The 14,013-nt window shown below is 29.5% G+C and overlaps 2 protein-coding genes and 1 long non-coding RNA gene across 11 annotated transcripts in view; 2 read left to right on the plus strand and 1 right to left on the minus strand.

Annotated features, from left to right (window-relative positions):
• LOC106678192 (atrial natriuretic peptide receptor 1) overlaps positions 1-14,013 on the plus strand; it is a 1,188,520-nt gene that overhangs the window by 1,097,804 nt on the left and 76,703 nt on the right. The gene's annotated exons all lie outside the window — the stretch shown is intronic.
• The window catches only part of LOC106678194 (uncharacterized), an 11,871-nt gene continuing 2,789 nt past the window's right edge, over positions 4,932-14,013 (minus strand). For both annotated transcript variants that reach the window (XM_014416582.2, XM_014416583.2), the window contains 3 exons: positions 10,274-10,377; positions 6,442-8,021; positions 4,932-5,187 (listed from right to left, as the gene is read on the minus strand). In XM_014416582.2, coding sequence (XP_014272068.1) covers positions 6,444-8,021; positions 10,274-10,360 — 1,665 coding nt within the window. In that variant the 5' untranslated portion in view covers positions 10,361-10,377 and the 3' untranslated portion in view covers positions 4,932-5,187; positions 6,442-6,443. The remainder of the gene's footprint in view (positions 5,188-6,441; positions 8,022-10,273; positions 10,378-14,013) is intronic.
• Positions 10,978-14,013, plus strand: part of LOC106678199 (uncharacterized) — a 19,830-nt gene continuing 16,794 nt past the window's right edge. Inside the window, exons 1-3 of one of the 3 annotated variants that reach the window (XR_010843840.1) lie at positions 10,978-11,368; positions 12,675-12,917; positions 13,568-13,802. This is a non-coding gene — a long non-coding RNA (uncharacterized lncRNA). Of the gene's footprint in view, positions 11,369-11,924; positions 12,405-12,674; positions 12,918-13,567; positions 13,803-14,013 lie in introns of those variants that run through there. The other 2 variants (XR_001342720.2, XR_010843841.1) reach the window with 2 other exon arrangements.

Raw genomic sequence — 14,013 nt, forward strand, 5'->3', positions numbered from 1 at the left:
AAATTTTGAGTGAAGTAGTGCATAATTTGATATATAAAGAGTCGTATTTAGCCTTGAAAAAAAAAAAAAGAAAAAATGAATTAAACACAAGTAAAGTATTTCTTGGAAGAGTAGAAATCAGTTGTTTCGAATAATTATAAAACTTTTCTCCAGAATGAGAATATTATAAAAAACTGAAGTTTTGTTTTTTTTACTTAGATTCTAAGTCCATCCTAAGTCCTTCTTTCTTTCGTTTGACTATCGGGATTTTCAATTTTATTTTAAATAATTATATTATAAATTCTAACAAAAGTAAAGTAAGATTAGAATCATTAACATACCAAGGATCTGGACGAAGTTAAATTTCATTTCAAAATATACCAAAGTATATTCAAAATATTTTATAGTTTAAAAAATTGAGGAGTGAAATTATGGATTTTAGACCTAGGACCCCAGGAAGAGACATGATATTATTGTTGCATTTTTTTTTTTTTTCAAATTTATAGAAGTACCCGGAAGATGGAACTTGGCTCCGAAACGTCGATGTAGTGAAAATATTTTTTAAAATAAAAAAAATATTTGTAAAAGAGAAAAAAGAAAATCACTAAATATTCATATAATTCAATTACTGAATGGTATAATGTTAGACAGCACACAATATGGTAAAATTTGTACATCATTAAAACATTTTTATGAAATTTACCTCACGTTACAAAACTTTAGTAATTACGATTCAACATGAATGATTTATACGAAAATTGTGTACGAGGGCTTGTTTTGCTGTAGTCATAACGTCCAGTGAATCATTTATTATACTAACCCGCTGGCTTAGTATCTAGAACTTCCATTATCTCTTGTAACTTTTCCATGACTAAAGTATTATATTACAACATTTCCTACAAATTGCCATTAGTATAAAATATTAAACATTCTCCTATAGTTTGTCGAACAATAATTGTCCAAATACCCTATTGTTTATATTCTTCTCATATTAAATTATATAAATCACAACAAAATTTCAGGAAAACTCGGTTAATATTAATAATCCACGAGTAGATTATATGTAGTTTGTAGGAATGTTGTATATATCATTAAAATGATGAATATGACTCAATGATGAAATTATATTATTCCAATGATGAATGTAATAATTTAATCACTTGCTATAATACATTTCTTAGAGAAAAATCACACAACTTTCACATACCTCCCTAATATGAGTTATTACTTTAATAATTAATGTTTTATTGTTTTAAATCAGCAACTTCTTTATAATTCACAGTGTAAATACTTCACTATATTTCCGTACTTAGGCAAGTAAAAAACTATTATAACTACGTTTTCGTTTTGACATTTGTAATAACCTTTAGACTATTACCATAACAACCATGGAAACACCTAAGCATTTATTTTATCCATTTTATTAATTACAATTTTCAATGCCTTTCTTTCTATCAGTTTGTCTTTTAAACTGGGCATTGTTTTTATTATTGATTTAAAAGTTTGTTTTCTGGTTTATAAATATATTTTATATGCGATAATTATGTTTCATTGACTTCATTTCATGATAACATCCGACAAAATTATATGTCCTCGTCATTCTACCCCAAAACCACCACTACATAAAGATTTTCTAAATGGAAAAATGTCATTTTCTTTCATACTTACTCTAGGATCAAACAGAATGTTTACGTACTTCAAATTAATTAACCTTAATTGAGCCAAAATGTATTCGTTATATTTCAAGAATGTCCAACACGGCTACAATGAAGTAGTTGACAGCCTTCTAAAGAACAACAAATTAATTGTTTTTGATAATAAAGAAATTATTAGTTACTAAAATGATTAGTTAAACTAGTCAAAGTGACCATAATTTCAAATGATTTTCTTCGATACCTAACGAGACCATAGAGATAAGAACACGAAATCTTAGGTTTGAGATTAGCTTCATGCACCCAGCTTCAGTCATCAAGTTTGCATCCCACCAGATGACCTTAGTAAACTCCTATTATCTCTACTAATGAAGTAGAGTACGATGTCTCTTATCGTATATTTTTCAGTGAATACATTGTCACTTGCTTTATCTGTAAACAACAGTACCATATGTTTACTGATTGCGAAAATTACCGATGCAAATAATAAATAAAAACAAGTATATTAATTAGTTTAAATTTTAAAATAGTCAGTGGTAATGAAAAAAAAAATAATGGTCGCTCCTAAAAACAATAATATCAACGTCCAGCATATTCAATCGATCGCTATGATCCATTTACACAGACAAAAAAAATGTCATCAGCATTGACGATCATGAAACAGCTACCTGGTAACCAAGGAGACAATAACTATAACATAAAAAAAGATTGCCGAAATAAAACTTATTAACCTAAAAACTGTTGATGAATAATAAAACAATAAAATAATATCACCTTCTGGGGTCAAACGATGCCAAATCAAGCCCTCATTTCACCTTAACTAAACCTAAAAATATATTACCAAGAAGTCTTAGAAGACTTGCCAGCGATGACAACTACTCAGGCTTCTAGTGAAAATCAAAGAAACCAAAAACGACTTTTACGAACATATGGTATTAACGTAGAAGGCGCCCGGTTGTCCATCGAAGAAAACAGTACAAAACATGGAATAAATTTCAATATTTTTTAAGTAAATACTAAAAAGTACATTAAATTATCAAACTAAATTACTTAGAGACATTCAATTTACAAACGGTATAAAGAGACATGCAGATAGATACTAAAAGCCTCTTCCTAGAACGTCGGTCTACATAATAAAAATCAAAGTTCCCCCTCTAAGAATGGGTAATGACGAAGAGGATACCACCGAAAACGTATTAAGAACAAGACATTACAAAAAAGTACTCAGACAGTCAGAAAAAGTTCTGAAATCTATAAGAAATATTAGTCAGAATTCACGCCGTACACACATTCACGGACCTTTATATCTATACTATCTACCAGTATCTATACTTTAGGAGGAATGTATCTGTCGTTATAGACTCTATACCCACCGAACATGATGGAAGGTATCTCTGTGTCCTATCCATACTACTGAACCGCTAGGCTTTTAAGGATGGAAGAGACTACACCAATTGAACATCACACTTTGTCATCCAAAATCTGTTAAAGTTTGCTAAAATAACATAAGAAAATGTCAGAGAATAACAGAAATAAGTTTAAAAACATCTTCTGCTCATATATTTTATCCACAGCCAACTATCTTCTCATCATTTTGACATTTTTATGTAATTTTAGCAATGCTAAAATTAATTTGGGATTTTAAAAAATCAAAGCTGTGATCTTTTATAGAGAAAAATGCAATATAAAGAACTCATAAATTTATGTATCTACTTCTTAATGGTTAACCATCCTCTCCCTTAGGGAGTTTCTGTAAGAAGTGAAAATTTAAATTTGTTTTATTTTAAATATCCTGGGATAAAGATTACAAAACACTATGATGCCCTTAGGATACTCGAGATAATCTTAGTTTAATTTCATCTATAATCTTAACACAAACCTTTGAATTAAGTTTCACATTAAAAAAATAATACGATATTCGTAGTTTAAGAGATTTTATTATAATTATGAAGCCATCATTCAATAGATAAATTGAAGAAAAGAAACGGAAAAATAGGAGAAAAAAAATAACAAAATTGCGAACGTGTAGTAATAAACTCACAGCAAATAATAATTAGTTAAAAGTAGAGTGATGACTAATTAATTGTTCTAAGGTCACTACGTCTTGATTGCTCTTGTAAATTGAATTTGTGAAATTTGTAAATTGAAATTTCGTGAATGGAATTTGATATATTTATATTATATGAAATTAATATTTTTGTGGTCACTTTATAATTTATATAATGATTTTATCATGTTTAAATAAGTTTATCAACAATAAAAATAAATGTTTTTAATTTTTTTTCTAACACAACCTATTTTTATTCAATATTTTAATTAATTAACTCTTCCAGAACTACGAATAATTTTCCCTTTTTATTTCATTTGTTTCTTTTTTAATTATTTCGACTTTTCGGGACCTTCCCCTCCCCTCATCATGATTGCATTTCCTATCATTTTAATTTTATGTTAATATCTTTTCTTTTTAGATTCTTGTAAATTTTTTACATTCAAATATATTTTTCACCGGTTCCAATTTGCGCTACTATAATATAAACTTGTTTTAATATTCTCTGAACTTTCACTCAACTTTTTCTGTTTTCAATAATATAATATTGATTAGTGTATAAAGAAAATATCCCCTACCACTTGAGGATAAATTCAGTTTGTCAATCTTAAATAATTTTTTAACAAGAATTAATTAACAATTGATTATTTAAATGAAAATTACCTTCCAAGCTATAAAAGGAAAATTAAAACTGCAGGTAAAATTATCTGTGCTCTCCATTTGCGTCTTTTAGAGCAACGTCTCCAATAGAGGTTAAACAATTAGCAAATTAGTATCAATGCTTATATGTTTTTTTTTAAATTTAATTTTAAAAATCTACTTTAAACTTAAATTTAAACTTTTTTGTCTTCCTTTAAATAGTTGTCAAAAAATCTGTTGTTTTTTTTTTCATCTTACACGTGTTCTCCCTGAAATTACTTTAGTCTTCATAGTGAGAAATATTCTTCCAGGTTTTATTTAATTTTTTTCTCAGATATTGATAAGACAATAAACAAATTTTATCATATCACTCACTCATCAGTGGATAAACTAAATCAACTGGATCGCGGGATAAACTAGAGGTGTTTTGTCTCGTAATTATATGCAGAAGTATCTCAAAAATTAGGGCTATTGATGGTTTTATATAGGCTAGATATTTAAATCTATTTCCCATTGTTGGATTTATCAAATTGTTTTATTATATTATTATTGTTGGCTGGGTTTTATTTTTATTTATTTCATATTGGCGTTTTGCTTAAATCATTTGCACACACTAGGTTCCAATATACTATTTATTCTCTTCTCTCAGATTAATTCTTTTTATTTTTGAAAGGAAGTGGAATTAGCTAGGTGAAGAACTTTTTTTATTAGTTTTATCCCTGTTTTAAACTAGTAATTTACTTTTTATTAGTTCTTATTGCTAAATAAAATATATTTTTTGAGTTCTGCAAAATGTTTTAATTTACTGATACCTGATTGTATTTTTTCGTGTGAACTTTCTTCTTTTTAATTTTTGTTTTTACTCTAGCCCTAGAATGACAAAAAAATAAATTAATTACTTCAAAAAATAATTGTTTTATGGTTAAAGTGGTGTTTAAAACTACAATATTTATTACGCTGAACTTATCTAATTAAAACACCACCGGTTGTATTGTAAGGCTTGTGTCAAAGTTATCACTATTTTTGAGATTTAAAAAAAAAAAAAAAGAAGAAGAAATTTGAAAAATCAATTATATGAAGTGGTACTTCTGGTCCCAGGCATATACCTGCCTAAAATATGTAATTTTAGTTTCATACGACTCTCCGTTTTTGTGTAGGGATATTCCTTATATTATCATATACCGCATTTGCTCTGCATGTATTTAATGGTTATTATATATCATCATTTTTTTTCCTGTTTTTTGGTCTAGAATAAGTACAACAGATTGCTTATTTTTAAATGAATTTGAATGTACAAAATATTACAAAAACACTAAAGTAAGCACAAAAACTTTTGTTTCGGAAAAATCAAGTCAGATCCGTTTTTAATATATCTTGAAACCTTACAATACGATTTTTTAAATTTAAAACAGACACATATGTACCATTTTACGAGACTTAATTATTTGGACTCAGTGTATTTTCGCAGCAAACAGGAATTCAAAGTTTTGCACGATGAGGTTACTTTTTCTATTCAATTAATCATAATCCAATTTGTAATCATTTCGTCTGAAATTAAACTTTTATTCACCATTGACATTTTCAAATCGAATCAGAGGTTCACAAAACCTACTTATTAAGACAGATATGATTTTGTTTTCTTTCAATAGACCAACAGTCACAAATTTATAAATTCTTCCATAGATGTTCATTATTAATCTCCTTTTAATTGAATTTTTTTATTTAGAATCAATATAGTGATTTAGTTGGAAATATTGTGGAAGTGTAATCAGATTACCTCCTCAGGTAGCTATGAACACATTTGTGTCGTTTACTTTGGTATAGCTGTGCCAGGAAAGTAATTTTCTTTTTAGGTACAAAAATTTTGTTTCACTCGATTTTCTGCGCATTAAAAATGAAGTAGTCCATTTATTCCTTCAAGTATTTAAATTCCATACGTTCGTAATTTACATAATTTAGTTACATACCAGAAAATAAATTAATTAATATAAAAATAGGTTTTGTTGCACATTCCTAACTCAAAGCTATTATGTAATATCTCATAAAGTATTCTTAAGCATTATAATTTAAAAAATATTAAAACAAATTCAAATATTTTACATGAACCATTAAATATTCACCTACCATTATCGCTTCTCGCATGTCGCACTTTCTTCTGGCTTTTTACACCTTGTCGCCCGCGGCCGGACGCACTCACAAGGCTGCACTTGCTTCATCTCGAACAATTGCTTGCACTCAGAAAAGGCGGGTCTGGGTGGCTTCAGCTTCTTGCAGGGCGCCTTGTGGTAGGGGTAGAAGCAGCGCGGGGGGTCCCTGGCCGGCTTACAGCAAGGCATACACAGTTTGTCACATACCGACTTGGAGTCAGCACTCGCTTTACCAGCTGATGATAGCTCTGAAGACTGTAAGCAGGGCAACTTCTTTGCTTTCTCACAGTCACTCGACGAGGCGTACATTCTTACGGCCATAAAATCGGATAGTGCCCTAGACAAAAAAGTGTTGTTCTGCCTCCCACTAGAAATGGTGGGATTTTGGGAATAACTTACTGCCGTATCGGTATTGTCTTCAGTTACGAAACACCTCTCCAGTTCGTTCACAACATCTGAATCTTCAGCTTCAGACTCACTGCTTGGCATCGTGGAATTATTTTTCAACTCTTCACAAGCCTTCACGCAGCCTAGTGCATTTAAATATAGTTTTTTTACTGCATCGTAATTCACAAAGATGTTTGAACCGTCACGATTATTATTTTTTAGTATGGATTTCTTTCCGTTGTTGGCTTTCAAGAATTCGTAAACCTTTCCAATTTCTTCAGTAATGTCTTTCTGAGAAAACAGACGCTGCTCACTTCCGAATTTCAAGTTCTCAGCTGCTTCTCTATCTGTAATGTTAAAGTTCTCAGCTTCTTCACTATCTGTAATGTTCAAGCTCTCAGCTTCTTCAGTTTCTATGGGTTGTATATTTTCATGAAGTGTTCTGTTGCTTGTCGATTGTATATACCTTCTATTTTCACTGTTACTTTCTTTTCCTCGGAGTTTCTGAAAACCTATTTCTGGATTCACTTTATTTTCAGGAGATTTCACACTAACAACGACATTTATATCCATTGAAAGGGTCTTTTTTGCCTCGGAAAGGACAGGATCTAATTCATTCAAGTTGATATTTAAGGTACGCTTAAAAGATGATGGATCGTTATTGCTTTCGGGATTCAGAGCTCTCTCTATTCCACTCATTAAAGCTCTTTCTATCTCTTCTAATCCTTCACCAATGTTCTTTTCAGTTTCCGAGGATGTTAAAGTTTGTTCGAGGTCCTCAGCTTTTAGACTATTGTCTGTTAAACTACTGCATTTCATTGGTTGCTTAAAATCCGTGGATTCAAACTGATCGAGTTCCCTATCCGAATAATCTTCCTTCCACCTTGGCAACGACCTTGTTCTTGGAGCCGTCCTCGGCTTACCCATGTCTGAAATAGTTCTTGATTGACTAGTGAGCTGGTTCATCAAATAATTTTTTGGAATGTCATTATTTTTTAAGGTATTCTTAACCAGAGCTCCATTTTTTGAAGACGTTACAAAACGCGCTGAAGGTGACATACCGGCATACTGCATATCTGAAGGAGCATTATTTGATCCCATTGACATTCTCTTGTACCATCCTGGAACGGCGCTTTTTGAACGTCTCGTATTTCCCGTTATAGTCGCAACCTGTAAAAAATAATTTGCGTTTTTATTGACAAATGAAAAAAAAAAAAACCTTTTGATCTTTACTGAATATAGTTGGACACCGTGATGTCACCTGCTTTATATTTAGTTTATACGTGTCTACTACTTCATATACATGAATCATCATGTAATCATACTTGGTTCATTTGATTAAATGAATAACCTACGGTATATTTAAAAAATTAAGGAACAATCCAAATATATAGAACGAGTCTTAAATTATTATTTGTTTCTTTCCAAATCAGCCATCTTGCTGTTTTACAACAAAAAAATTACCGTCTTTCGTATAATCATAGTTAAGCCTCATAAAAATTGTCACTGAAACGTTAAAGGCCAAGTACATGATTTCGACTAGATATGTTCAATATATTATAAATTTTTCAATTTATTTATTGTTTATGTGTTTTGTATTGGTTGAATTTTAATCCAACATCAAATTATTCAGTAAGACACTACCTCTATTTTTGAGATTTTTATCTCTTTATTACTGCTATGAAAATTTATTCCGTTTTTTAGTACTACAATTATTTGATAGGTTATAATTTTAAATAATGTCTAAAAGAAATACATTAAGTGGTTTATGATTTATATTATAGGAAGTAATGGAGAGATTTTTTTTTTAATAATTTATTTATTGTTATTTACAAATGTATATATATATATATATATACATTAAGTAAATTTGCTGTAAGTGATATAATTATATGATGCAAAAATGTGGAGAATCCACCCATTGATAGAACTCCAAAAACATTTCTAGAGGGGAGAAGATCTCGAAGCCATCTTTTTTTCAGATATCAAGGAGGATTATTAGGTAATGAAGGTTAAACCTGGTTAGAAACGAGTTGGTTTGGGTGGTTACGAAGTTTATCAAGGAAGGATTGTTTTTTGCTTCTGGCTAAATCGATAGCATATGGGACATTTGAGGTCCTGATGGATGATTGGATTTGTGACAAAGTAAGGAGCATTAAGGATTTTACGAAGGATTTTGGTCTGTGGATAAATTAGATTCGGGAGGAATTCGATGGTTTAGTGGAACCCCATAGCTCAACTCCATATTTCAGCAAATTTACTCTTCTTTAAATAATGTTCTCTTAGATTTTCTAGTGTTTTTGGTTGTTTTTAAGATATAGAGCTCCGAATGAAAAATTAGTGTTTTTTTAAAAGTTTTTAAACAGCCGCTGGTTTTTATTCCCCCTTCCTGTACTTGGCAGACTCATTAATTTTGACTAGTAATTATACCTAGTTTTCATTAAAATAATCAAAAATTGGGGTGAGATAACTTTTTTCTTCCCGGCTTTTGTACTATGTCCTCAAGAGTCCATTAGAAAGGGGTTTGTTAAAAAAAAAAAAAACAGTTCTATGGCATCGTTACTAATTTCTTACGACGACTGTTTGAGAGCAATCAACTGTAGAACCTTTATGCTCAAATTAGCCTAAATTTAAAACAGCCAAATCCTCCCCTCGTTCATCACCTGTAAGTCTCAGCAAAGAAATTTTTAAAATCTTTTCAGTGCACTATTCATTCTTTCGCTGATCTTCGTAGTGGCAAAGATTAAAATTAAGGTTGTGGATAAGGATTAAGAAAAGTAATAAAAATAGTCTACTTTAAATAAGAAAAAAACAAATTATCGTAGTTAGGAAAATACTCTTTACATTTTTGTGTCTGATCTAATTCAATTTATGAGTAATTTATTTAGTACAAAAAGGAAAACAAATATTTAAACGCTTCTACTATAACTATCATTAAGTTAAAATAAAAATATTTACTTATAAATAATCTACGATATATTAAATTGAAATGGTATTGAACTGAAAGTACAATGATTCTTTCAGCACAAATATAAACTTAGTATCACTCTTTATTAGTGACAAATATTATAGTTGGATTATTTTTGGAAGAGCTTGGACTAAGAAAACATAGCTTTTTTTTTTTTTTAATTAGCTAACTAAGAAAAAAATTTTAAATTTTTTTTATAATTTATTTAAGTAATATGTTTTTACTATCTCTTCTTAGTAGCTTATCTAGTTTGAATTCAACTATGGTTTAACTGTATACTTTTTTTTTTTTATCTAAGCATATGTAGGAGTAATAGGTAGTTAGTAAATCACAATATCTGATTTTAGGCGTGAGTTAGTGCCTTCTTTTGTAAACGATTATGATAGATAATCTTTATAAGACTATAAAAATGGGAGAATATAATATTATTAATATCACAAATTAATCTATATACCTGCGTTACTGAATTATTCTGTACTTTGAGAAACGTATCGCTTAGCTTCTGAGAAATTCTTGTAAAGCTACCCACTGAAAGTGCCATCTTGGCCGTGTTATGAGCTAAAACAGAAGATGTTAAAAAAATAAGAAAAATTCACCTAAATAATGGGCACAGTTTATGATAAAAATTTTAATTTTATTTAAAAAAAAAACTAACAAGTATTTGTTTATATTTTAATTAATTAGTGCATGAAGGTGGGTGATATGTAACATTTTAGGAAAAATATAGTATATATTTTAATGCTATTTTTAATTATTCTTCCTATATAGGACAATTTTAATTTTTATAAGTCTTGGATTGTGTTTTCAAAAGTTAAAAAATTAAAGTTTTCAGTACAAATCAGCTATGTGTAAACATTAACTACAATTATATATTTTTTTTCTGATGGCCAGGCAGGTCGAAAAATTTAACATTTAGAATAAAATATTTTGAGACTGCATTGATGTAGTTTATAATAATTGATTAATTTTAATTCACTCAAATTTAATTTTAGTAACAATTACCAAAGTAACTCACAATAATATTTTTTTTATTCAATAAAAACTTAATAATTAGAATATTCTTGTTAACTTTGATCTTTCGAAAATTCAGTAAGACCCAGTTTGCGGATGAAAATTTCCATAAATGCTGTTCAGCGGTCAAGGCAAAGTTTATCAGCTTCCAGTATCACTTGTTTACCAGCAGTGGGATGATAGGATCCTATAAGTAGCATTTTGAAACGATACGACCTACGAGTATAAAGATAAATAAATAATAACCTGATTATGAATGAATATCCTTCAAATTTTTTTAAAAATTTTCTACGCATGTTGTTTCCAAGGAAACCCGTTCAATTTTCTTTTTTTTTTCTTTTTTTTTTCATTAATAAGCTTCTTCAAACAGATTAATTTGTATTTCAACATACTTTTCGTTTATTTTATTTAAAGTCTGATAAACTTTAGTTCATATGCCAACCGGAAATGCGTGCTAACGCGTTTTTAAACATTTCATGTATATCTCAGATAATGAATCTCTACAAACATGTAACATCAGAGAAATAATCAAAAACAGGTAAAATTATTTTTTTTATGTCTGCATAAATGTATTAATAAACAGATGGCTGTAACATTAAAGATTAATATTTGTATGAGAGTTTACGAAATTACTAAAATTTGGGTATTAAAATGATTTCCTGTCAATCTTTAACAAATGGATGGATATCGCTATGGTCAATGGAATTTTCATCATTCTATTGTCCAAACCATACATTCGAATCATGACGAGGATTTGCTATTTTTTTTTTTTTTTTTACATCACATGGAAACCTATGTTTTGGAATTACTGAACGAACTTGTACATCTTGATTATTCTTTCGCACGAAATTTCATTTTTGTTCATCATTTTATTTATAAATATATCAGTTTTAATAATGAAATAGTTATATTTAAAAATTCGTTTGTGATTTCATAAAAAAAAATTATCTAAATAATAATGTCAAGAAACTAACAATAAATATTCAATTTAAAGATCCATGATACGAGATAATTTGAGCTGGTGAATGAGCAAAATAATTTACAATTATTGAGCTGTCAAATCAAAAATAAATTCTTTAATTAATATCTGAATGCATTAAGCTAGAATGTTTTTAAATAGTTGGTTATACTAGTGACTTAGTAGTTTTAACATTTTATAAAATTTCCACTAGAGATTTGCTTATCTCAAAACCTCAGGTTTGCCTAATACCGATTTTTCTCTCAACAGCTGAAGTACTCCTATCTCGACTACTTGTTCAAATTTGGGTAGGTCTGTCGCGATCTACAGAAGAGTACCTCACTATCGAAGTGCCTCCATAGCAACTAAATTGTTGGCTACATAAGTAATGAATGGACACCAATTTATGGCACATTTTATTCCGTTGTTTTACATATGTTAAACCTTTTATTCTATTTATAAATATTTATATTCGATTCACGATGCATGGAATAATATATTGAAACTCAATATAGCACAAAATTACTCTTTTATCTTAATTTGCGCTAAATTGGCACTATGTATTAAATATGGACACGAAGAATGAATATTTTTGGAAGTGGAATAATCAATCTTGGTAACCATGAAAAAATCCCTCTAGAATAAGTTTCATTCTTATTAATAATGTTTATTCTTACTGTTCAACTTGGAACTCCAGTCAGCTCCCTGTCCATTATTATTCCATGGAAATTTGAAGTAGTTATTGACAATTTCTCATTTCAGTGTTCAGTCTTACTTTTTATTAGTGATTACTTTGGTTAGACTTATTTTGACAAAGCTTTATTTGTATAATAAAAATATTATTATGATAATATTATAAATTAAACAATAAAGTTGATTTTTTCAGGATTTAGGTGGTTTTTACGAAAGTTCTCACTACTTTAATATTACTATGCGGTTTAATGCCTTGTTGGATTTTTAACTAAACGAAAAACCAGTCTCTATACTAGTTACCAGCGGATGTACAGATAATTACAAAAGATCCGAGAATCGATCAGGATTTCTTTAAATCGTTCTACGAAATGAAAGGTTGAACCATCTGAAACCCTGAACACGGATCAGACAGACCCAGGAATAAGTTTCTTTACTGGTAAAGTCACATTTCTGTTCTGCTATGTATCTTTCTCTTTTAAGAACGTAAATGTAAAATATCATTACATAATATCAATTAGATCAAAGTTTTTCTATCATTATTGGTAGAAATAGACGCATCCTCGTATTGCATATTTGGTGGCGGTATTGCATCCTCGCATATGCATCTTAGCATTTTTGGGCTATCATCAGTAAGGTATGATAGAAAAACTGTTTGTCCTAATTATCATGACTTTGATTAGATGATTACAAATTGCTTCGATGAATTTGACGACGTCAGTGATCATGAGGACTATTGTTGGCATGATCATAACTCGAAAATACTGTTTACGTAAGGGATTGTCAACAATGATTTCGGAAATCTGAATGTATTCTATATATTTAATTTTCCGATTTAAAAATAAAATTAAAGAGATAAAGTTTTATCTTCAGAATTTTAATAAACCACTTTCTGGGGAATGCTGAAGTTATGTTTACGTAAACTGTAATTTCAAAGTATCATTTTTTTTTTTCCTGCGTTCCGATTTTATGTTGATAATTATTTTCACATAAATAAACGTTTTTTTAATTTTGCACGAAAGAACATTGTCTTAAAAATGTTGCAATATTTAATAAACAATATGATAAAATCTTTTTTTTTTTTATAAGGGTCTGGTGGCATTTCTAGACCGTAAGAAATGCCCTCCATTGACTTTACCAAGAGCATTGGCGGTGGCATGCTTTAGGTTGGCTACTGGACAGGACTGTCTACGGCACCACCTGAAGATGATAGGAGTGGCTGAATCTTTAGACTGCGTCCTGTGTGATGACCGCCGATCACATATTTACATATACGGCAACGGCGGACTTAATTTCAGACTAGAGTCACGTGAATAAAGTTGAAGTATACTGGATTGCACGAAATAAAATGGCAGGAATGCCTACTTTGGCGTAGGAAAATTATAGTATATTAGTATAATTAGAATTGGAGTTAAGCCTATCTAATTACAAGAAAAAAAATTTCTTGTAATTAGATAGGCTTAACTCCAATTCTAATTATACTAATATACTATAATTTTCCTACGCCAAAGTAGGCATTCCTGCCATTTTATTTC

This window comes from Halyomorpha halys, unplaced genomic scaffold (genome assembly GCF_000696795.3).
Source record: "Halyomorpha halys isolate HHAL.00 unplaced genomic scaffold, Hhal_1.1 Scaffold128.1, whole genome shotgun sequence".
Lineage (NCBI taxonomy): Eukaryota > Metazoa > Arthropoda > Insecta > Hemiptera > Pentatomidae > Halyomorpha > Halyomorpha halys.